Below are 21,885 nucleotides of genomic sequence, written 5' to 3' on the forward strand. Positions count from 1 at the left end.
GGATAATATTCCTGTCGAATGAGCAACTAAACAAGGGAAACCAGTGGTGAGGAAGGGAAATATAACACTTCGAACAGGCTTTGATGATGTAAATTCCCAGGTTTTTAGAGTTTTTATTTGAAGTAAATCACCTAAAACAAAATAAAATAAGGTATTAATACAAGCTATTTTACAGTTATAATTTTTTGAATGAAAAATGTGGTATTTACCATAAACTATTTCTGGACCTTGGAAAAATTCATCAGGGTGGATGTAACCAAACTCCGGAAATAAAGTTAGAATGAGGCGCAAGAGGCAGAAAATTATGTAAATAAAATGCATATTTCAATTTCATCACAGTTATTACTCTAAAATAAATATTAGAACAAATTTTTTGATTCAAAATAGTTTCATTTTAGCATAATTGAACAATGTAAGCGCCAGCTAAATATTATAATGCATCTTGAAAAAATAATTACAAAAAGTTGAATTTTCAATGTGATTATCATTAGATAAGATTCAAAGCCTATAGTTATTTTTTTTTCAATGATAATTATGAGAACCGGTGACATCTCACGTCAAACACATTCTTTGTTTATTTACATTTGCTCACATGAATGCTGCCATTTTTTAGTTCTAAGTTTGAAATAAAAAAAGTTAACACTTTTTAACAGAAATAGGTAACCGAAAGCGTTTAATATACAAGCAAGCACAGATGGCGCTAATGGTCAAAATTCATCGCAAGACTTCCGGGTTACTACTTCCGATTGATTTTTACGCCTAAGCTTGAATTTATTCTTCAAGGAAGCAAACAACATAAAAATTTGAAAGAATGTAACCAAATAAGGGATAACACTTAAAACATGTCAAACCTCACGCATTTTTTTTTCGTTATGATATTAATCTTTAATTTGTTTTAAGTTCATAACCAGTTAGGACTAGGAAACTCCAATGGATGGTAAAATTGCAAGCAAATTTAAACATAAGCACATTAATAGAACTTCCTAGAACACTAGACCTGTTCTACACATTAACTCGCAAGCATAACAAAAGTGAAGAGATACACTGGAAGTTTTCTAAATTTCCTTCGTTTTTAGGAAGCTTGTTATTGTTTACATTCAGTCAACCATCCATACGGATAGAAGAGTAAAAATAGGGAAAGATACTGTAAATATTGGGGATTTTTTTTTCATTCGCTTTCTTGGCGCATATGCTAGATCCTAAGAGTTTGCCGGCTCCATTCGCAATTGTTTTTATTTAATTTTTGCGAGGTTCGCTGTCATTTTCGAAATTGTATAAAATACCTTTTTGTTGCAATGTTAAGTTATATTTTTGATTTAATATTGTTATTTACTTTTTTAACTATTGTTGTCTGCTTGTTTGTCGGGATCAGATGCGTAGCTAGAGTTTGGGTTTACTGAAGGACAAAAGCAATTTTTGCTCTCTTCTCTTCAAGCAATTTCGTCTTCTCTCTGTAGTTAAAAAACATCAGGGCAGCTGCTGTTTTGGGTGCTCAACTTAACCATATATTTTGCTTTGCTTCAAAAAACCTATACGAATTCGAAACTTGGAAATCATCCCAGAAAGCATGTAACCTTACGGCAACCCTGCGTCTTAATTTTCTGCTTATTGTCGCAAAAACGTTTTCCTTTCCTAAAACGTTTTTCTTTTTTCCTAAAAGCATAAAAAATTATTTCTTAAGCTTTTTTAAAAAATATTATCGTTAAGGTAAAAAAAAAATCGGATGATAAACTTCGTTTTTGTATTTTTGTTGGTTATCATGATAAGGTAAACGGAAACACAAAGCGAAAACATTTTTCCAAGGAAACAAAATAGTTTAAATACTAACCTTTTCGGGGAAAACTATAAAAGAATATATACGAAAAACTTCATTCTGGAGAAAGCAAATAAATGAACATAAAATACAAGTTCTAAGGACCTGCAAAACTACTATGCGAAAACCCTCTTTTTTAGATTTTCTCTTAAACACCGATTGGATTTCAATAGTTAGGAAAATATTTTTTGTCAATGAGCTTTTTTTAATGGAAACAGCTCAAAATACGAATTTAAGAAATTGGATACAGCTAAGAAAGGCGGATTTAAGAAAATGTACACAACACAAAATATGTTTTTAGAAAAAGGACGCATCTTAAGATATGCGAGTAAGACAATGGACACGGCTGAAAATATGGGAGTCGCAACAGGGTCACATGGGTGTCCAAGAGGTTCGAACCCTCTCAATATTTAGGGAGTTAAGAATCCAACGTCTTGGGAGAAAAAATTATTTCTATTTTATTTTCCATAAAATAATAATCTTTTTTTTTCAAAAAAAAAAATTATTATATCCTTAAAAGCACTTTGCAGAAGGAAATTCAAGGAGTGGGTGTTATTACTTTCTTCTAACATAGAATTTGTTAATTTTCCTGACGAATCAGGAACTACCTTTTGCTAATTGTTCCTTAAAAAATTTTGTATCAATGATTTTTTGTGAATAAGGTAATTTTGTTCAATATTTTCAGATTTCCGTTTTTCTTTAAATAAAAAGCGTCTATCCTCACAAAATAAATTTTCTCAGAACATTATGGAAGGTAAAATTACTAAAAGTATGTCAACGTGCTGCAAAGGAAGAAACGTTTACGGTACGTAAACGTATGTAACGCTAACTTTTAACGTTGTTTCAACTGTAAGGCTGTTCAACGAAAAGTACGAAAGTAAACCTCCTTTAACATTTCCTGAAGAAACGTTACAATAATAACAGTTTATATAGCAGTGGTAATCTTGTAGACGATAACTTAGCATAAGTATAAAAACAGCAAATGAGGTTTGGGTCAAATATTTAATTGACAATTTAAATGAAAGTAATAAATTTATGAGTTAACATAAGTATGTTTTTATCATTTATCACAACAAAGTATTTTATAAATGTATATAAAAAATATACGGAAAGTTTTTTAATTAATTTCTCTGGAGGTTAATAAGTTTATTTAACCTTTTAGTTTAACAGGAAACATTGAATTGGTAAGGCTATTTCTGTTTAGTAAAAATAATTGATTTTGTTTCGTATAAGTCAATTTGTTTAAAAAATATTGTTGAAAGATTTAACTGCGTCTTAGAAACAAAAATAGCTGAAAACGTTTAGATCCGTTAAAAATAATCAATCTGCTCTTGTCCTTTATATTGTTTCAACTTCTCTATTTGGGGTTTATTATTATTTTTAATAAACCCTTTATTTAGATATATTGTTTTTACATTATCTAGAACGAACTCATCCTCTCAACTACACATATCGCACCCTAAGAGACACAAGTCAAAAAACAGCAATTTTGAGGTTATGCCTATAAAAATATGTATGAAGTGCCCCATCAAGCTCAAAAAGTGTCACATCTCTAACTCGCAATTTATCCAGCTGAGGGCAGTTGTGTCTAATTCAGAATAAGAGTTATAGTATTCTTTAAGTTGATTTTTCTCAAATATGCAGCATTGTAGAGTTAAGACACTTTTCTTGTCGTGGTGCGATATATTTATTACAAAGTCTGCCAAGAACTTGTGGCGAATGAAATTATCGCCAAGCTGACATAAAAAAATTATAGGGCCCTAGAGCAGAACAGCTGAATGCCTTTTGCTGTGTGGCGGCGTGCACGGAGAGGACAGTTTATAAAATTTTGTTTTCTACCAAGAATGTGATGCTTCGTATCAGAGCAAAATAATCATTAAATTGAATCTTTAGACAATCTAATATGAATCATCAAATAATTATCCATAAACTTGTCAGGTGTGTAGTAACGTTGAATATATATATATATATACTAGCCTTTAAAATTGCTACACCAGGAAGGAATGCAAATAACAGAATGATATTTATTGGGCACATACATTATAGTTGGAAGAACAAGTGGTTAAATTTTCAGGATATTTGGATGTATGGATCCTGAGGAATCAGTACTCAGAGCAATAGTTATTCTTCTGCACATCGAATCGAACAGAGATTGGACAGCATGGACATTCCTGATTTCCTCTCTTTGAGTACGACCCTGCCTGGCAGTAGAAGAATCGGGAGTGAAAAAGGATAAGTAATCAACTTTTCATTTTGTGACGCAGCGAAGTAAACTGATAACCGACCTTGGAGCCAAACACAAATATTTGCTTCAACTTTGTCTGAAATCTAAACAAATATCGGTTTTGAAACGTACTTGTTCGTCTCAGGGCAGGGCTTGTTGCGTAACAGAACCAGTTGGACATTTTTCCTGACTTCGAATAATAATAAATGTTGAGGCAAATATTTACTGAGAAAACGAAACAGTTAAGAGGCTCTTTCAATTCTAGTGATCAAATTAGGCTTTCTTTCAGGAATTATTTTTCGTGACGACATGCGTCTGATGTCAGGCCTCGTGTAAACGGGTACTAAGGGGAGCGATGCTTAATTTTCTGTGGTGCCAGTTGTGCTAACGTGTTTTTTTTCCTAAGAAGGCTTTGATGTTGTTGTTGTTTATTTACGTCGCCCTATAGTGCACAATGGGCTATTGGCGACGGTCTGGGAAACATCCCGGGGGATGATCCGAAGACATGCCATCACAATTTTGATCCTCTGCGGAGGGGATGGCACCCCCGTTTCGGTAGCCCGACGACCTGCGCGCGAAGTCGAGCACTTTACGGTAGCACAGTTTAACGAGGACCAATACCGCACACCCTCGGTCCCTACGCAGACTGATCCTAGTGGTCACCCACCCGCACACTGACCGTAGCCAGTGATGCTTGACTTCGGTGATCTGCTGGGAACCGGGTCTTAACGATCAGTCCTCTGCGGGACAAGGAGGCTTTGAATCTGCTATTTGTTAGCACCCACTGTACTAAATAATTCATTTTAATTTTGTTTCTTCATTATAGGGAATTGGTTTCAGCACCTACTTTGCACCCATATCATCGAGTTTTAGCATAGTAACTGAAATCAGCACTTAAATTGTGAAAAAAAGAGGTGGTGAATTTAATAAATATCATCCAAGAATTATGTAATAATACTTACAAGGCATTAATTGAATACAAATCTATTAAAAAAATTCTGTATGAACATAATGAATGCCAAAAAGAGAATTACAGATACAGATACCATACAAACAGAAAAGGTCAAAATTGATAACGCAATATTCCGCTTGCATCACACTTATACAGTATTCGTTATTTTGCTTTTCACAATATTGGTATCTGTACGAGAGTTAGCTGGAGACCACATTGAATGTACCAGAGGAGCACTACTATCAGTACCAGAAGATGTTATAAATACGTATTGTTGGATGAATTCAAGGTATACAAAGCCAGAACACTTAAACATTACAGTAAGTTTTAATTAATTGTCACTTTTTTCATTAATTCCCTAGTGAGATTTTGTGACTGAAATTATTAAATCAAAATTTTGACCGCTTTCTACAAGCTAGACTCGAATTTTTGTAAGGAAGTTAGAGTCTAGCTTCTAGAGCACTCAAATATCTCATGAAGCTTCGTGCCTGAAGGCAATGCAAGTTTGAACCGAATCCTGACCCTACAAATTAATGCCATTTTGTCTCCAAATAGAACTCATCGTCAAACAAAATTTCAACAAACAATAAGACGGCTGAAATATCCACTAGAGTTCTAGGTTTGATGACGTTAGAAGTTTCAATCGTTTTCGTTTTCCGATCGCTGCAAACACGGTTTAACGCCTTAATATTACCTACTGTAATTTATTGTCATGTCAATCAAAATATGACAGCATTCGGACTAGTTTGCGTGCTTTAACTTTAGGCTATGGTTCTCAGAGGTGGTGGCAGCGAGTTGCAATTGCCCTCCCCAGAGCTTCCCAAACGTGCTCTATAGGGTTGATGGTTGGATATCTGGCTGGCCAATCCATCCGGCGAATATCCTCACTCTCTAGAAATTCGTCAGTCGGGAGAGCTCTATGTGGCCTTACGTTATCGTCCATTAAAATGAACTCAAGGCCAATTGCACCCCTGAAAAAGCAAACATAGGGCTCCAAGGCCTCATCCCTATGCCTCACACCAGTCACAGAGCCTCTTTCAAAGATATGGAGAGGTGCGCGGCCATCCAACATGATGCCTGCCGAGACCATTAAACATGCTCCGCCATAATGGTCAATTTCGTGGACATTGGAGGGTAGGTAGAGAGTCTCTGGTTCTCTCCATAAGAACGTACGGCGAGATAAGAACGTACGGTGTTTAGGCTGAACCGGGACTCCTCTGTGAAGAGAACGGTCGCCCATTGATCCATAAAACAATCTCTATGCTTTCTGCAACATACTGAACAGAGTACCCTGTTCGAAGAAGTAAGCGGGACGCAAACAGCAGGTCTTCTTGCAAACAACTCTCTCTCATGAAGTCGTTTGGAAACAGTCACCCTTGATACTATGTCTGCATACAGGTCACGAGAGAGTTGAAAAGCTGTAGCTCCTCTGTTACGCCTCGCTATAATGGACAAATGGCGATCTTCTCTGGCCATCATGGCTCTTAGACGACCTTTCCCAGGCTTTTTCTCGATAGATCCGGTATCCTGAAACTGTTTTCACAGGTTGCACACGACGCTGTAGGTTAAATTGAACTCTCTACAAATCTGGACCTGATATTGGCCTGTTTTTAGCCTCCCCACAATTCCTCATTCCTTCATCTAAACGTTTTCATCCGTCATTCTTACTGTTACAATTTAAATTTAACCTATTGCTGCAAAATAGTACTAAGAAATTTGCCGAGGTGTGCTAGCGAACGAAATGCGTCTTAACTTACGTGCGTCTTAACTTATAAAGCGTGTTTCTCTACTGGCTCTGCCTACACACACGTGTACGCTATTTATTTTATTTTATATCCGTCAGTGAACAGCCGACCCAATTTTTGGGTTTACGACTACTAATGTTCAACTGCGTATCCTTGTAATTCTGAACCAATCCAGAAGACTAGGAAACTCTTGTATCAGTACCCCCAGATGTATTGATTTGTTATGGGAACACGGAGGACTTTGCTACTGGACAGATTTAACGTGCATCAGTCACCATTTACAACGCGGGAAGTCTTCGGCCGGCGGGGATCGAACCCGTGAACTCTTGGACATGGGCCCAGCGCCCTACCGCCCAGGTTATCCCGGCCTATACCAACTTATATGGACTGAATCTCCCAATCTAAACTAATGTGAAACAGCTGTCCACTTCTCTATTCAAAATTATTTATTTTCCTAACCACAGTAACCGCTAGCACATGAGTCTAGTCTGGTGTCGAGAGGTGTTCCCGTGAAAGCTTGGAAAAAATCTCAAAGTATCTAAAAAGCTACTTAACATAATCTTCGGCTAGGCGCTTCAACTACGTTAAGTAAAAATTATCACATTGGTGGTATGTATTTCGCGATATTTCATACAAAAGATGCATTGGTTCTATACCAGTGGTGGCTTAGGGGATAGAGCGATTGCCTTCCAATTACGCGACACGGGTTCGAACCACAGTGATGGCTGGTCGATACGAATTCCGCACCAGAATCACACCGACCACAACACTGAGAGAAATATCCTCAGCAATAGACGGATCATGGGTTAGAGTCCCTTTGCTATCAGGCTAACTGTAGGAGGATTTCGTATCCATGTAGCAAGAATGCGGATTAGCTCCATTAAAAGCCCTTCACGAAGGCAATTTCCCCCAATACTTGATCCAGAAGTTCCTTTGTCGTCTGTATTGGGTTTAAAATTATAAGGATAGGGAGTTGAACATTGTCGTATACTCATATTTGGATTGACTGTTCACAACGCCAGTTATAAAATAAAATTAAAAACCCAGTCGATAATTTTGTTATTATTCCTTTTTCTCTACTTTGTATCTTAAAAAAAGTGAATTTTTTTACTAGGTATGGAATAATAGAACAAATCCAGAGGAAAAACCAGTGAAATATATGCACTTTTATCAGTGGGTAATATTTTTACTTCTCTTTCAAGCAGCGATGTTTTACGTACCCAAGTTGCTGTGGGTTTCCTGGGAAGGTGGTACATTAAGATTATTGACGACGGATCTTAAAGTTGGTCGAATGGAAGAACGTGAAAAAGAACAAAAAATACATATCTTAGCCGACTATTTTAGCAGTAGCTGGAACAGATATGATTGGTATGCAAGAAAATACTTCATTTGTCAAGTTTTGTGTCTTTTGAATCTAGTTGTACAAGCTTTTATACTCGATGAACTTTTAGATCAAAATTTCTTTACCTATGGAATCTTCTCTTGTCAATATTTTTTTTATGGTGGGAAATTTGATCCGATGTTAGATGTGTTTCCACGAATCACATCATGCACATTTTACCAGTTTGCATCTGATCCGACAAATATTGAGAAAAGCTCTGTACTTTGTGTCGTGGCTTTGAATAACATGTATGACAAAATTTACTTATTTTTTTGGTTTTGGTTTTGCATTCTTTTTCTGTTGACATTAGGCTCAATTTTCTTATTTATCATGTTATTTTTTATTCGACCCGCCAGAGTAAATTATCTGTGTTCTGTATATGGGTATGATCGTGAGGAAGATATGCGCAGTTTAGTTCGAGAGGCTTCGTTTGGCGATTGGTTCATTTTGTATCAACTCGGAAAAAATGTGGACTTTATTGTTTTCAGAGACCTCGTGCGTGTAATATCTCATAGAATCGAGAACGAATCGATAACCTTTGGCGCTCCACACACAGATGCATCTACACAGGTATTGAGTGACGACTTAAGACGAGCTGCTAGTATGGGATGGGGCAGTCAGAAAGATCAATTGGGTGAAAGTACTCCGTATTCGATTGAAATTCAAATTGAAACAGTCGAAGAAGCTCAGAAATCAGATCCACAAACATCAGACAAGAGATCAGATCCAAGACCCTACCAGAGATTAGGTCAGAGACCGGAACCGAGAGATCAGAACCAAGATCGTCCTTCATGGATGGGTGAAGGAACCAGAGAACATGAGAGCTTGTGGGTTAGACTTTTGAGAAGTGTATTGTCCAAATTATAAATATCATAGTTTGAATGATAATAAATATTTGACTTGTTTTTTTTTGTTCTCAAAATTTATTATTGTTGTTGATGTTGTTGTAGTTCATTTACGTCGCAATAGAGCTGCACAATGGGCTACTGGCGAGCGACGGTCTGGGAAACATCCCTGAGGATGATCCGAAGACATGCCATCGCAATTTTGATCCTCTTCAGAGGGGATGGCACCCCTGCTTCGGCAGCCCGACGACCTACACGCGAAGTCGAGCACTTAACGGTAGAACAGTTTAACGAGGACCCATACCGCACACCCTCGGTCCCTACGCAGACTGATCCAAGTGGTCACCCACCCGCACACTGAGCGCAGCCAGTGATGCTTGCCTTCGGTGATCTTCTGGGAACCGTGTCTTAACGATCAGTCCACGGCGGGACCTCAAAATTATTTAAAAAATGTAATTAGGCGCATAGTTACTGTTTGAATTTCTGATTATAATTAAGGAATTTTTCAGCTTCGTGTAATTAACTTAGAGCTTAAAGTGCTAACTGAAGAAAATTACTGAAGTTTAATTTAAATTGAGTGTATAAAAATCTAATAAAACTTGAATAAAAATAGAACACATATTTAAAAAAAAAAATCGTGGTTTTGTTTTATTTTTATTGAAAATTGTTCCTTTTTTTTTTTTAATTTTTTTTAAACTATGTGGATTTATTTATGCTTTATGCACGTTATTTTCTTTGCTTTAGTCTACATAGCACAGAGTATACCGTATACCCTATGCTTTTTGGAATAGACGCATATGAATATGTCAACATATTCAAGGTGATAAGCGATTATAGTTCTAATATATAGATTATAATTCTACACTTTATATTAAAAGGAAAGTTTTTTAAATTATAAAAATTTGTATAATCTGCAAAAATCTTTAAAAAAACGCTGTATGAAACTTATAAGAAAAAGTATAATGAGCAAATAATAACATTGAGCTCTAAGAAAAATTTCCAACATCCGATGTGTTGCTGCAAGACTGAATTTTTGATACAGTTAACTTTTCGCTTGGAACATATAAAAGAATTTTTGTCGAAATCACTTTGTTAGCAGAGGCACAAATTATTAAAAATATAAGTTTAAGCAGAAAAATTTGTAAGAAAACTCAAAAATTTCGCTGAAATGCTATAACGAATATAATCGCTGATTTATTTTTAAATTTCAATTTCTTCGATTTTTGAATTCTTGTTACAGTTCTATTTCGGTAAACAAATTGCTATCTTAAAAATATTTATAATATACAAAGTTATGAAGAATCCTAGAAATTTATCACTCAAAAGATAGAATTTCGACTTCAGTTGCCAAAAGTAAGTTCAGTTGAGTAAAGCTTCTGTGCTTTCTTTCTGTTTTTATATTTACATTTGTGTTTTATTCACTTTTTTTTTCTTTTGCTTTATTCTACGAAGCACCTATCCTTACCCTATATCCTATCCTTTTTGGAGTAGAGCTTGTCAACTTATTCAAGATGAAAAGTAATAACTATTAAGTTATAAATTTAAAAGTTTATAGCTTAATAATTACTTTGAATATCCAAATAAATTATCGATATATATATTTCTCTTACAAGGCGACAAGAAAAAGCCTCATTACAACTCCCCGAATGGCAACGCTAGAAAATCGACCAATGATTGCCGCTAAAAATGGCACATGCCAAATCTGACTGAAGTGGCTCAACATATAGCACTTTTAAAAACGGAAACTGAAATAACAATTCAGGTGCGTCAATCTCATACTATTAAGCTAGGCAGAAGTGAGTAGTCTTTGTCGATAGATCTCTATTTTAGTATTTTGTCGAAAGCGCTTTTTTCCACGAATTTATATATTGCGAATTTATTTGACGATTTTTGATTTATATCACGAATTTATTTGTTTTATTATTATTATTAGTTATTCATTGAAAAATGAGTCTCAATCAATGAGTCTTTATTTGAATTCAAATTTATTTTAATGATTTAGTATTTACTAAAAAGATGTAATTTTTTTTTTAAAAAAAGTTGTTATATGGTTTTGAATGATTGTTTTGAATTCTTAGAATTTTGTGCATTTGCAATGCAGCTAAGTTAGTAGCGAGCGAAGCGAGCTTGGTTTGCGAAGCAATTTTCTGGGGTTGGCGAGCAGGGGGCGCAGCTCACTAGTATATATTATTTCCTAACATAAAATAAGAGGTCTGTGAAGAAAAATATAAGTTCGATTAACTAATAAAACTTTGAGCTAACGTGCTAACATTTTGTTAAATTACAATTTTCTAATTTAGGTTTTGGAGTAAACAAGTGAAAACTCTACAACTTTTTTTTTTTTTTTTTTTTTTTTTTTTTTTGTAGGACGAAGAAAAGCAGTTACAATTCCTATCACGTTATCTTACAAAACAATATTAGTTTCGCATTAATTCATTTTCTTCTTTGAAATCATTTTAAATATCTTTCGCTGTATTATTGGTTAATAGATTTCTGTTGCTTTCGATTTCGTTTTAACGAGGTTTGATTTTATTTAGCAAATACAATTATAAGAAAGCGTTTTTTTTTTAATCTCATATACCTGCAGATCTTGATAGTTTTTTTCTGCAAAAATTTGTATTGCGTCTAAAATTTTGCGATTTTTTTTTAACTTTTAAAATTAGAAATACGTGAAAAAAATTCTAGAAACAATTTTTCTTGAAACAATTCTCTAGTTGGTTTCATGATCGTTAAAATTAAAATACAAAATTAAAAATGAATAAGTTTTCCAAATATTTTGAGTAAATTAACAACATTTAAAATTCGGCACTTTCGATATGTTTTAATATAAAAAAAAAATCAAGAGCGAGAGTTTTTTTTTTTTTTGATCAATAAAGAAAAAAAAGTTGTTTTTAACCAATGTACTTTAAAAAATATTTTTTATAACACAATAACAAACTTTTTGACCTCAATTTTGGTTCGCATAATGTAAAATATAATAAAATCATGAGGGGGTTTTTTGTTTTTGGTCATTAAAAAAATTAAAAGAAGTTTTTAGCCAAAATACTTCCAGATTTTTTAATAGCACAAAAACAAAGTTTTGACCTCAATTTTCTTTTTCTCTTTATCGTTAAATGTTATATTTTTCAGTATAAAAATTAAGAGGGTGTTTTTTTTTTTTCAGTTTGTTTAAGATCGGGGAACATTTTTATTTTATTTTTAAAATGTTTTGAAATATTTGAGCTAAAAAAAACGTATTATTTTAATGACCAAAAAAAAAAAACTTCACGGATATTTTTTATATTGAAAAGCATAACATTTAACACTAAATGGAAATAAAAACTGAGGTCAAGGAACTATTTTCTTGCTATTAAAAATCTTGAAATATTTTGACTAAAAACCATTTTTTAATGCCGGAAAACAAAAGGAATCCTTTTGATTTCTTCTATATTGAAAAATATGACATTAATATTACGAGAAAAAAAATTGAGATTGAAAAACCTTGTTTTTGTGCTGTAAGAAATTTGGAAATATATTGGCTAAAGACCACTTCTTATTTCTTCAAAGATAAAAAAAAATATTATACTGAAAAATAATAATTTAATAGTATGAGAAAAAAAATTGAGATGTTGAAAGTTATCACTTTCCAGAAAAAGAATCTTAAAATTTGCAACAAAAAGAATTATTTTAATAAATTTTTTAAAAAATTTATATGATTATTTTCATGAATTTAGTAGCCTAATAACACGGTGTAATTGTGACATAGTCTTTAAACTCTACATAGGTGTATACATTAAGAAATGTGATAAAGTTAAAAAATAAAAAGATTTGAAATATTTTAAATTTAAATAATATAATAAAAAAAATTCTCTGGTGTAAATCATTGTAAAATTAATTTTAATAGGCTATTTTAAAACATGAGACCTAAAAACAAGCAAGGAAAAATTAACTGAGAAAAAAAAAAGATGCCGAGAAGAAACGAGTTAAAATTAACTTTTTCAACGTTGTCTTTTTGAGTTTCTTAAGTTGAGTTACTTACTATTAGCTTAAAATGACTGTTTTCTTAACTTCCGAGCTAATATGTCATTTTCCTGGCAGTCAAAATTTGGTGAATTTCTATTTATTTATTTTTCTAAATGTGAGCAAATGTCAAGAAACTACACTGCTGTCTGTAAGATATTAATGAATAAAACTAAATAAATATACAAAAAAAATTAGAATATTTCGAAGACTTTAAATTTGAAATTGTTTTCTTCCGAATTGTCATATGTTTCCAAAGAATCACCCACTTGCTAGGGCTACAGAAGGTAAACTGCTGATCTTTGAAAGAAAAATTTAGAGGAAAATTTTTGACTTTCTGATCGGAAATAACATTGGAGAATGTATAGAACTCCACAACAAATTTAAAGAGTCCAACATTGTCCACATCCTTAAAGCATATGGTTTGGACCCCTGCTAAGATTAGAAGTCTCCAATCCTGCATTAGGGAACAGAATTTTGGCAAACTCTCTGTCACCATCAGGAAGAAAAAATCGAACAGTCATCTCGAGGCTGGGCAAAATGTAGAAAAATGACTTGGTGTGTTATGTGACAGAAATTGGAGAACAGTAGCTTTGGATCGACAACGATTGAAGAAGTGCTAGCACAGCCTTAAGGCCTGGTTTCTTAGGACAGGACGCCGTCAGCTGGAAATCAGCGTTAACCTCTGATTGGTCCATTTGTGAGTTTGATAGTCTACGTCATCGAACGCTCATCTTGAACTGCAATTGCCGTCCAACTCAACTGCAGTTGGATTACAACGTGACGTTAACCACAGAAGCAATGGCAGACAACATCCAACAGCACATTGAAATCAGCCAAGATTTTGATTTTGACATTCAACATAGCTTCTTCATTAAACATAGCACTCTTCATTTAACTCAGCTATAATGTGTTTTTTCTTGGACAAAGTCATTATTTGTTCTCTAAAATACTGGTCGGCAATAACAAAATCAATACAAATTCAAAATAAATATTTGTTTACGTTATTAACGCATGCGCAATGAGAGATGTCTGCGTTGAACCGACTGCTCACGCTGAGCTAACAAAAAAGTATTTTTTAGGTATCAGCTCTACGTCAACTTTCCGCTGACGCCCAGATAAGGCGCTAGTTCTAAGAAACCAGGCCTTGAGCTAACAAACCAGTATTTTGTTGGCGTCAGCGGGACGTTGACGTCCCGCTGACGCTTAGATAAGGCGCTTGTCCTAAGAAACCAGACCTTTAGCCTTTGCTAGACTGTAGTGCCGAGGAAGATTGGTTAAGGAACTTAATTTTTTAACAGAATTTTTAACTTAATTTTTTACTCCACCTATTGTTTAGGTATTCAAAATTATTACTTGTTTCATAATTTTAACCGTAAAAATTTTTTCTAAGTGAATTATTGTTTATTTTTTTAAACGAGCACTTAAACATCATTTAATATTCAATGCCACTGTCAACAAAAATAGTTCCAAGAAATTTTAAATAATAATGCTTAAAATGAATGGAGTGGGTGAAATAACCTTTAACGATAGTACATGGAAATGAAGCATGATTTTCCAGTGAATTCCGACAGTTGAATGTTGACATATGAGAGTAGAACAAAATTATAATACAATTCTTACCAACTTTTATTCCAAAGCTTTTATACCCTAAAACCTTTTTTAAATATGTATATTTTACGTATTACCTTATCATTAACTATATTAATAAGTGTAAGTATAAAAAACTTATTTACTTTAAGTGTATAATTATACAATTCATTTTATGCCATCCACTGTATGCATTATTAATGATGAACAACGTACAAATTAGTGACAAACAAATCAAAGCATTTTTCCAGAGATAATAAAAGAGGAGTTAGGGCTGTCCGGCCACTGAATATTTTGAAAATAAAAATTCAATATAAAGCATGTAACTAATTAAATTTCTTTTCTTGTTTGTCTTTTATTTCTAAAATTAATTATTTAGCTCTTAACACAGAATTAAATTTGCTTCATTTCCAAAAAAAGTTTAGCGGATTAAAAAAAAAGTTTTTATTTCTGAATATAAAATTTAGTACTATATCATGAAAGTATTTCAACAGTTTGAGCTTCTTCATATACATTAGATTTGAAATAGTTTGCCCTTCTAGTTTGTTCTAGGAAAACAGATAAGTAAGTTTTCATTTCTGATTTCGGGAAATAAACTCATTATATTCTGAAATTATTTCATTTATTCACCATTTATAAACACCGGAACTGCTGAGTTATTGTATTATTATTTTTTATTTCCCCATATGATATTGCTTGTGTCATTAAAAATAAATAAATAGAAATTTGGAAAATGTTTAGCTAGAGTGCATCATCTCCTTCCTAGAATTTAAGGAATTTCTCTTCTGCATATAGGTATCGGTTTTACTGACCAGAAATGCCCCAGTGTCCTTTTATTTAACTATTTTTTTTATTTTTATGTTTCTCTTTTTCTTTTTGTTTCTTTCGCCATCCTAAATAGTTATTAATTCTGAAAAATATTTTTTTTGTTTGCAGTAACTGCATATTTAGTTTTCATGAAATTCGAAAGTTAAGCAGAATTTCAATTTCCTTTTTTGATTTCTATATCTTTAATACATTTGACAGTTTCTATACTTTTTTTTGCATGTATTTATTTAAAAAAAAATAACATTAAAAATTAGGTGTGAAATATTTATTCTTCTGATATGAAATGTTTAAATTCATGGATTGTAAACTAATTTCGAAGACTTCAGAAATGTATATATATAAAAAAAAAAAAATATGTAGATTTGTCAACTTTGTTTTTTTGACAAAATTTATAAACGTTTTTATTTGCTAAAAAAAATTCTATGAACTATTGCTCGAGTGGAAAACAGTATTCTTAATTATTGCTATGATTTTTAAGAAATGAAACACAATTTCACTCGCATAGCAAAACAAAAATAAATAAATAAATAAAATAAAAATGAAATAAATAATAATAATAAGTTATAAATATAAGAAATTTTTAAGCGTACGTACACTATTTTAGGCATAATTTCTTTTTAAAATAAAATTTATTTTGCTTTATATTTTAAATTTTTAAACGTACGTATCATTAGGTATAATTTCTTTTTAAATCAAATTTATTTCGCTTTATACATATTTTTTTCAGGTAAAAGGAAAAGCGCACCACATAAAACATCACCATGGTAGTCATCATAGACATTACAATGAATGTCGTGAGTTTTTTTAAAAATTCTATCACATTAAATTTAGTTATAAATTCAAATATGACTCATGTTTTACAGTGCAGAATTAAATAAACATTATCTAATTTATATCGTTTGTATTCACGGAACGGAATAAACATCATGCAGAAAACTAGCAGTAACACAAAAGAAGACAGAAAATTATTAAAACTTTTAAGCTACAGATAAAAAATATGAATAAAGAAAATAACATAAAAAACGAAGGCTGTGCAATTTACTATAGATAGCATAAAAATTAAATTTTAAAACTAAGAGAAATAGGCAACGTTTTTATACTTTATTCTTAAGGGGACGATATATCGCTATATTTGCCATGAAGGTAAAAACTTTCAAGGCAAATTCTGTTTCATCTCCATTCATAATTTCAATGGAGAAAAGAGAATTCATGTAAACAAACAAAGAGTAAACTATGAATTTTCAAACGCTAAAAAATGTTTTCCAAAATATCAATAAGGCAAATAAATCATTGCAAGATTAAACAGGATTACCCAGTTCAGAAGCAATGCTTTTATAGTTTGTACAAATTGTGAAAAAAAGTTTCCATACTTGAATCGTCATGGTTTATTTTTAGTTTACCTTAACTCACAATTTTAATTACTAAAATTTTTAATTGCCAATGGAAGCAAAACAGAATTTGCCATGAAGGGTTTTTACCACGATATAACGCCTCTTAATTTAATAGTAACTCTTTATTATTGTGTGTGGCACATAGTGTACTTATCTTGTTATTAAGCAAAGTTGGGTGCTGATATCATTCGGTTTTGTTTAGTTGCATTAAAAGATACTTTACTTTCAGATTGAACCTCGTAACAGAGGAGTCGTATGTTAACTCTTTCACGGCATGAAACGTTATCAATCGTAAAAAAATAAAACTGGTAACCAAACTAATTCTTGAGCAGTTACTAGTGGATTATAACAGTTTGATTTATTTAAATCTCCACTATTTAGTTCGAAATAAAAATTATATACTTACGCTTTGAACTAACATTGCAAGAGATATATATTTAGAAGAACATTGATTAAAGAGAAAGCAAAATAATGTTTGTCAAATTAACTAGCATTTAAGTTACCACTCTTTATTTCTTTCCATCATGATTCTGATTTTATACGAATGCTTTTATGAATCGCCCCGCCCCGAAAGAGGATAAAAGTTAAATACAGCACGAAGCATTAAATGGAAAATAAAATGTTATAAAATTGTAGTAATTTAAATGGCTGCTAGCCTTTGCCCACTGCAAAATTTTAAAAAATAATAATAACAATAATAAAAAAATGCGAATTTAATTAGTTTTTTAAAAATTTAAATCTTACAGCTTGTGGTGAATCTGAGATCCTTGAAGGGCGTGTTATTAATGGAGAAGTAGTTGAAGATTACAGAAGCTATCCTTGGATTGTAAGCATTTTTTCCCTCGTGTTCGAAGAAATCTGGTTATCTTAACAAATTTATTAATTTATAATGTATTAAATTGATTTGTTTGTATAACAAATTAACTTCTATTGCAAGGAAGACTAAGCGAAATTGAATTTGATTTTCTTGTAATCTCTTAAAATAGGTTTAAAGTGATTAAATGCCAGTTTAAAGAAAGAGAAGAATTTTGTATTTATTGTATTAGTTTAATATACGAGTATAATATTTAACACAATTATATTTAATGTATAATATCTAACAGTAAATAGTTAATATTTAAAAAGTTATGATGTTTAGATGCTTCATATCTATATGTTTCATCAATATTGTTACTTTTGAATGAAGGTCCCACTACGAACTTCCAAAATGAATCATTGAAAGGTATCACTTACCTTGCTATGTTCTATATGTATAAGCAGTACGACCAACCTTTTCTATATATAGGTCCGGGGTTGGCGTCAATATACCTAATGATAAATATCTAATGACGACAGCCAATTTGAATAACAATAGAACATTTTATTGTTCTAATTAACAAATCATGACGATGAAAATGAAATATGAATGAAATGTCTACAAGTTCAGTGATGATGAGAAAGTTCGACTTCCTTGCCTGAGTACATATACATATCTGCTTCAGCGTAAGGAGTTACGGTTGCAGTTCGACAGCATAAGGAGTTACGGTTGCAGTTCGTAACATTCTCCCACCTTGAGGTCTGAAACAATTGAAGAGCTCAACAAGTTCAAACGTTGTGGTGGTCTAATAGCTCGTCCAACTCTGGTCACTGGAAAAGTGATAGGGTAGCTGGTTCGATCGCCACTCGGGATATCAGACTTTTGAATGGCTACACCATCATTCTGGTCACTCACAGGAATTGTTGAATCAGCTGGGTCCTTTCTTTCGATGGTTCTAGGAACATTTTCTAGGGGTTGAAGTTCTAGAGGGTAGAGTCTTTGTACTGGACGGAGGAAAACACTGTTTTCTGTTTTAACTTTAGCAAGGCGAATCACATTGTCCTTTCCGGGTAGAATCTCTACAATTTTAGCTAAGGGCCAATGGATACGCTTTTTGTTGGCCTCCTCTAAAAGAACTAAGTCTCCAACATTCACTTTATCAAATCTTTTGTTCTTAACAGAGTAGAGTCTTAACTGCCCTAGATATTCGTTGCGAAACCTGTTTCTCAAATCATTACGAAGTTGTTGTCTGTACTTGGCTCTACGACTAAGTTCTTTAGCGTCTATTTCATCAATATCTGGGACTCCCGATAATGGCAGTTCATGGAGAAACATCATAGGTGTCAAAGGGGAAGGATCTTTTGCATCTTCTGACACATATGTAATTGGTCTAGAATTTAAAATCTGTTCGCACTCACATAGTATTGTATTAAGTTCCTCATAGTTCAGGGAAGCATGACCCAGAACTTTTCTTAAGACTTGTTTAACCATTCTAACTAGTCTCTCCCACCATCCACCCCACCATGCGGCGGAAGGGGGGTTAAATCTCCAACGTATCTTTTGAGCAGTTGTCATATTTTGCACTCTCTGCGTTCCTAGGAAATTGGTGCCATTGTCAGAATAGATTATGTATGGCCTGCCTCTTCTTGAAATAAACCTCCTCAGGGATTGGATGAAGGCTTCCGTCGACAGAGATGTTATCAGTTTCAGGAGTAGTGCACGGTATATCGCACAGGTAAATAACACAATCCACGATTTGGAGCCATCACGAAGAAACAGTGGTCCTGCCAAGTCAATACCGATGACTTCAAATACCGCTGCGTCTCGGACTCTATCTTCTGGTGGAATCCCTGGTAATACTTCTAGTTTTCGCTTATCGAATCTTTGACATATAATGCACTTTTTTATGATGTTACGTATGGTCTTCCTTGACTTTAAAATCCAAAAGTTTTCTCTTAGAAGTGACATAAGTGTTGTTACTCCTGCATGTTGATGTTCGATGTATTTTTCAATTATTAAACGGTGTACCACTGGATGATTGGAGGGTAAAAGCACAGGATATAGAAAACATTCTTTATCTTTCCTTTGAATTATATTTGTCTTCACTCTAAAAATTCCTTCTTCCGTTTCAATGGTTCTGAGAGTACGAAAATTTAAATCAGCTTTATTGGAAAAAGCGTCCTTTTGTATCAAACGATAAATTGCTTTTTCAGCTCTTTCAATTTCGGACACAGATAGGTTTTCTGAGGAATTTCTTTCTATTTTTCTTGAGTTTTGATAAAATCGGAAAATCCAGGCAATCATTCTAACTATTTTCCGGTATGAAGAAAAATAGCGGTAGTACCAGTCAGGCTTATCTTCTTTGTCTAAGAGGTTCAAAACTGTTTTCCTTTTTTCTCTATTTAGAACATCTTCATCGGGTTGTTCTTCTGCATGAGGCCATTCTTTTTCTGGTAGATAAAGCCATGTGGGACCCTCCCACCATCTTGATTCCAATAACTGCTCAAAAGAACATCCACGGGAAGGCAGGTCTGCTGGGTTTTACTTTCCTGGTACGTGCCTCCAATCAGAAATTTTCGTTAAAGTTCTTATTTCCTGGACTCTATTGTGAACAAATGTTCCCCACGCTTGATCTCTTCTTATCCATCCTAGAGCTGTGGATGAGTCACTCCAGAATATTGTTTTACAATACTCAAGTCTTAAGCCTGTTAAGATGCTTTTAGCAAGTCTGGCTCCAATCAGACATGATAGGAGTTCTAGTCGTGGTATTGTCATTTCTTTAATCGGTGCAACTCGGCTTCTAGCATTTACTAGCTGTACTTGAACACCTTCTTTATTTTCAGTTCTCAAAAATGCACAAGTGGCGAAAGCTTGTTTACTCGCATCAGAAAAAACATGTAGTGTTGTGGTGTATTCATTTTGGTAATCTATATTGAGCCAACGAGGAATTTCTATTTTCGGTAGTAAATCCAATTGCTTAATCCAAGTGCTGAATTGTTTACTCAAATTTGGAGGAAGTTGTTGATCCCACTTTATTTTTTGAATCCAAGTCTGTTGTAAGATAAGTTTAGGAATTAAAGTTAAAGGAGCTGTGAAACCAATTGGGTCATATATTTTCTGAGCTGCTGATAAAATGTGTCGTTTAGTGTAGGGTTCTTTTATTTGAACTGGTTCGGTAATTTTGCAATTTAAAGTGTCTTTTTGTGTATCCCAGATTAGCCCTAACACAGGTACAAACTGTGGTTTACTTTCTGTACTGTCGATCATCGGAACAGACATGTTTGATCGCCAGCATCTCAAATTAAAATGTGCTGAGGACAAAATTTCTTTGGCTTCACTAATAAACTTTTCGGTTTCTTCGATTTGATCTAAACTAACCAGAGAATTGTCAATATAAAAAGAGTCCTTTAAAATCCGTGAAGTTTCACTTAAATGTTCGGGAACAGCATTCAGCAGATGATTTAAAGTCGCTGCTAACAGAAAAGGACTGGATGTAAGTCCAAACACTACGCGGTTGTGCCTGTATGTCTTTAAATTTTTGTCTGAGTCGAACCACAAGAATCTTAAAAAGTCACGATCTTTATCTGCGATTTTTATTTGGCAGAAAGCCTTTTCTATATCTGAAGACAATCCAACTTTATATTTTCGAAATCGATTTAATATGCTAGGGACTATTTCTATTAAGTTAGGACCCTCAGCGAGGCAGTCATTTAGTGAAGGGGAGTCTTTAGCGCGAGCAGAGGCGTTTAAAACTGGCCTGGTTTTTGTGGTCTCGCTCGATTCTTTGAATACCGGCCTGTGGGCTAAAAAATGAACCCTTTCTTCCTTTTCGTCATTTACTACTTCAATTATTTTATTAGTTTCCCAATAGTCAAATATTTCTTCGTAATCTTTCTTTTTATTCGAATTAACTAATTTAGTTTCAGTTTTGAATAGGGACTTTTCAGCAATAAATCGGTTACTTGGCAAAACAGAACTGTCAGTAATCCAGGGCAAAGACACTTCATACCTTCCGGTATTGTCTCGTTTTACAGTTTCTAAGAAATGTTTTTGGGTCTCTTCTTCTAACATACTTTTAGTTTTGTTTTCCTCACTAGAAATGCCTATTGTGTCTAAACGCCATAATTCCGACAATTTCGCGTCAGAAACATGTAAAGATAAGGAGAGGCCTGAAAATGTGCTATCCGAAATATCAGTGTCACTTCTTTTCCCCATTAATGTCCAGCCTATCTTAGTCTCAAATGCTGCTATGCCAATATCTGGGAAATGCTCTATTCTTTCAGTGAACAGCTGTGCAACATTATCTGCCCCCAAAAGTATA

The 21,885-nt window shown here is 33.4% G+C and overlaps 3 protein-coding genes across 3 annotated transcripts in view; 2 read left to right on the plus strand and 1 right to left on the minus strand.

Annotated features, from left to right (window-relative positions):
• On the minus strand, positions 1-20,098 carry LOC107447031 (phosphatidylinositol glycan anchor biosynthesis class Z). The gene is made up of 2 exons (XM_071179003.2): positions 18,002-20,098; positions 1-131 (listed from the first exon to the last, which is right to left on the minus strand). Exon 1 carries the CDS (start codon positions 19,866-19,868, stop codon positions 18,288-18,290), a length of 1,581 nt encoding a protein of 526 aa, XP_071035104.2. The 5' UTR covers positions 19,869-20,098; the 3' UTR covers positions 1-131; positions 18,002-18,287.
• Positions 4,864-9,020, plus strand: LOC107447006 (innexin shaking-B). Its single transcript, XM_016061803.4, has 2 exons — positions 4,864-5,309; positions 7,849-9,020. Exons 1-2 carry the CDS (start codon positions 5,040-5,042, stop codon positions 8,980-8,982), a joined length of 1,404 nt encoding a protein of 467 aa, XP_015917289.2. The 5' UTR covers positions 4,864-5,039; the 3' UTR covers positions 8,983-9,020.
• LOC107447011 (putative serine protease 46) overlaps positions 14,457-21,885 on the plus strand; it is a 21,384-nt gene continuing 13,955 nt past the window's right edge. The window contains exons 1-3 of the mRNA XM_043038966.3: positions 14,457-14,672; positions 16,105-16,171; positions 17,515-17,594. Coding sequence (XP_042894900.3) covers positions 14,628-14,672; positions 16,105-16,171; positions 17,515-17,594 — 192 coding nt within the window. The 5' untranslated portion in view covers positions 14,457-14,627. The remainder of the gene's footprint in view (positions 14,673-16,104; positions 16,172-17,514; positions 17,595-21,885) is intronic.

This window comes from Parasteatoda tepidariorum, chromosome 3 (assembly GCF_982258835.1).
Source record: "Parasteatoda tepidariorum strain Cologne lab strain chromosome 3, Ptep-v5.0, whole genome shotgun sequence".
NCBI classification, from domain to species: domain Eukaryota; kingdom Metazoa; phylum Arthropoda; class Arachnida; order Araneae; family Theridiidae; genus Parasteatoda; species Parasteatoda tepidariorum.

What these genes read in the sequence shown, in the direction of transcription:
- LOC107447006 (XM_016061803.4), top strand. Translation starts at nt 5,040, where the DNA reads ATGAACATAATGAATGCCAAAAAGAGAATTACAGATACAGATACCATA. An exon ending in CAGAACACTTAAACATTACA is followed by an intron (nt 5,310 to 7,848) that starts GTAAGTTTTAAT and finishes TTTTTTTACTAG; the next exon opens with GTATGGAATAATAGAACAAA.
- LOC107447031 (XM_071179003.2), bottom strand. Translation starts at nt 19,868, where the DNA reads ATGATTGCCTGGATTTTCCGATTTTATCAAAACTCAAGAAAAATAGAA.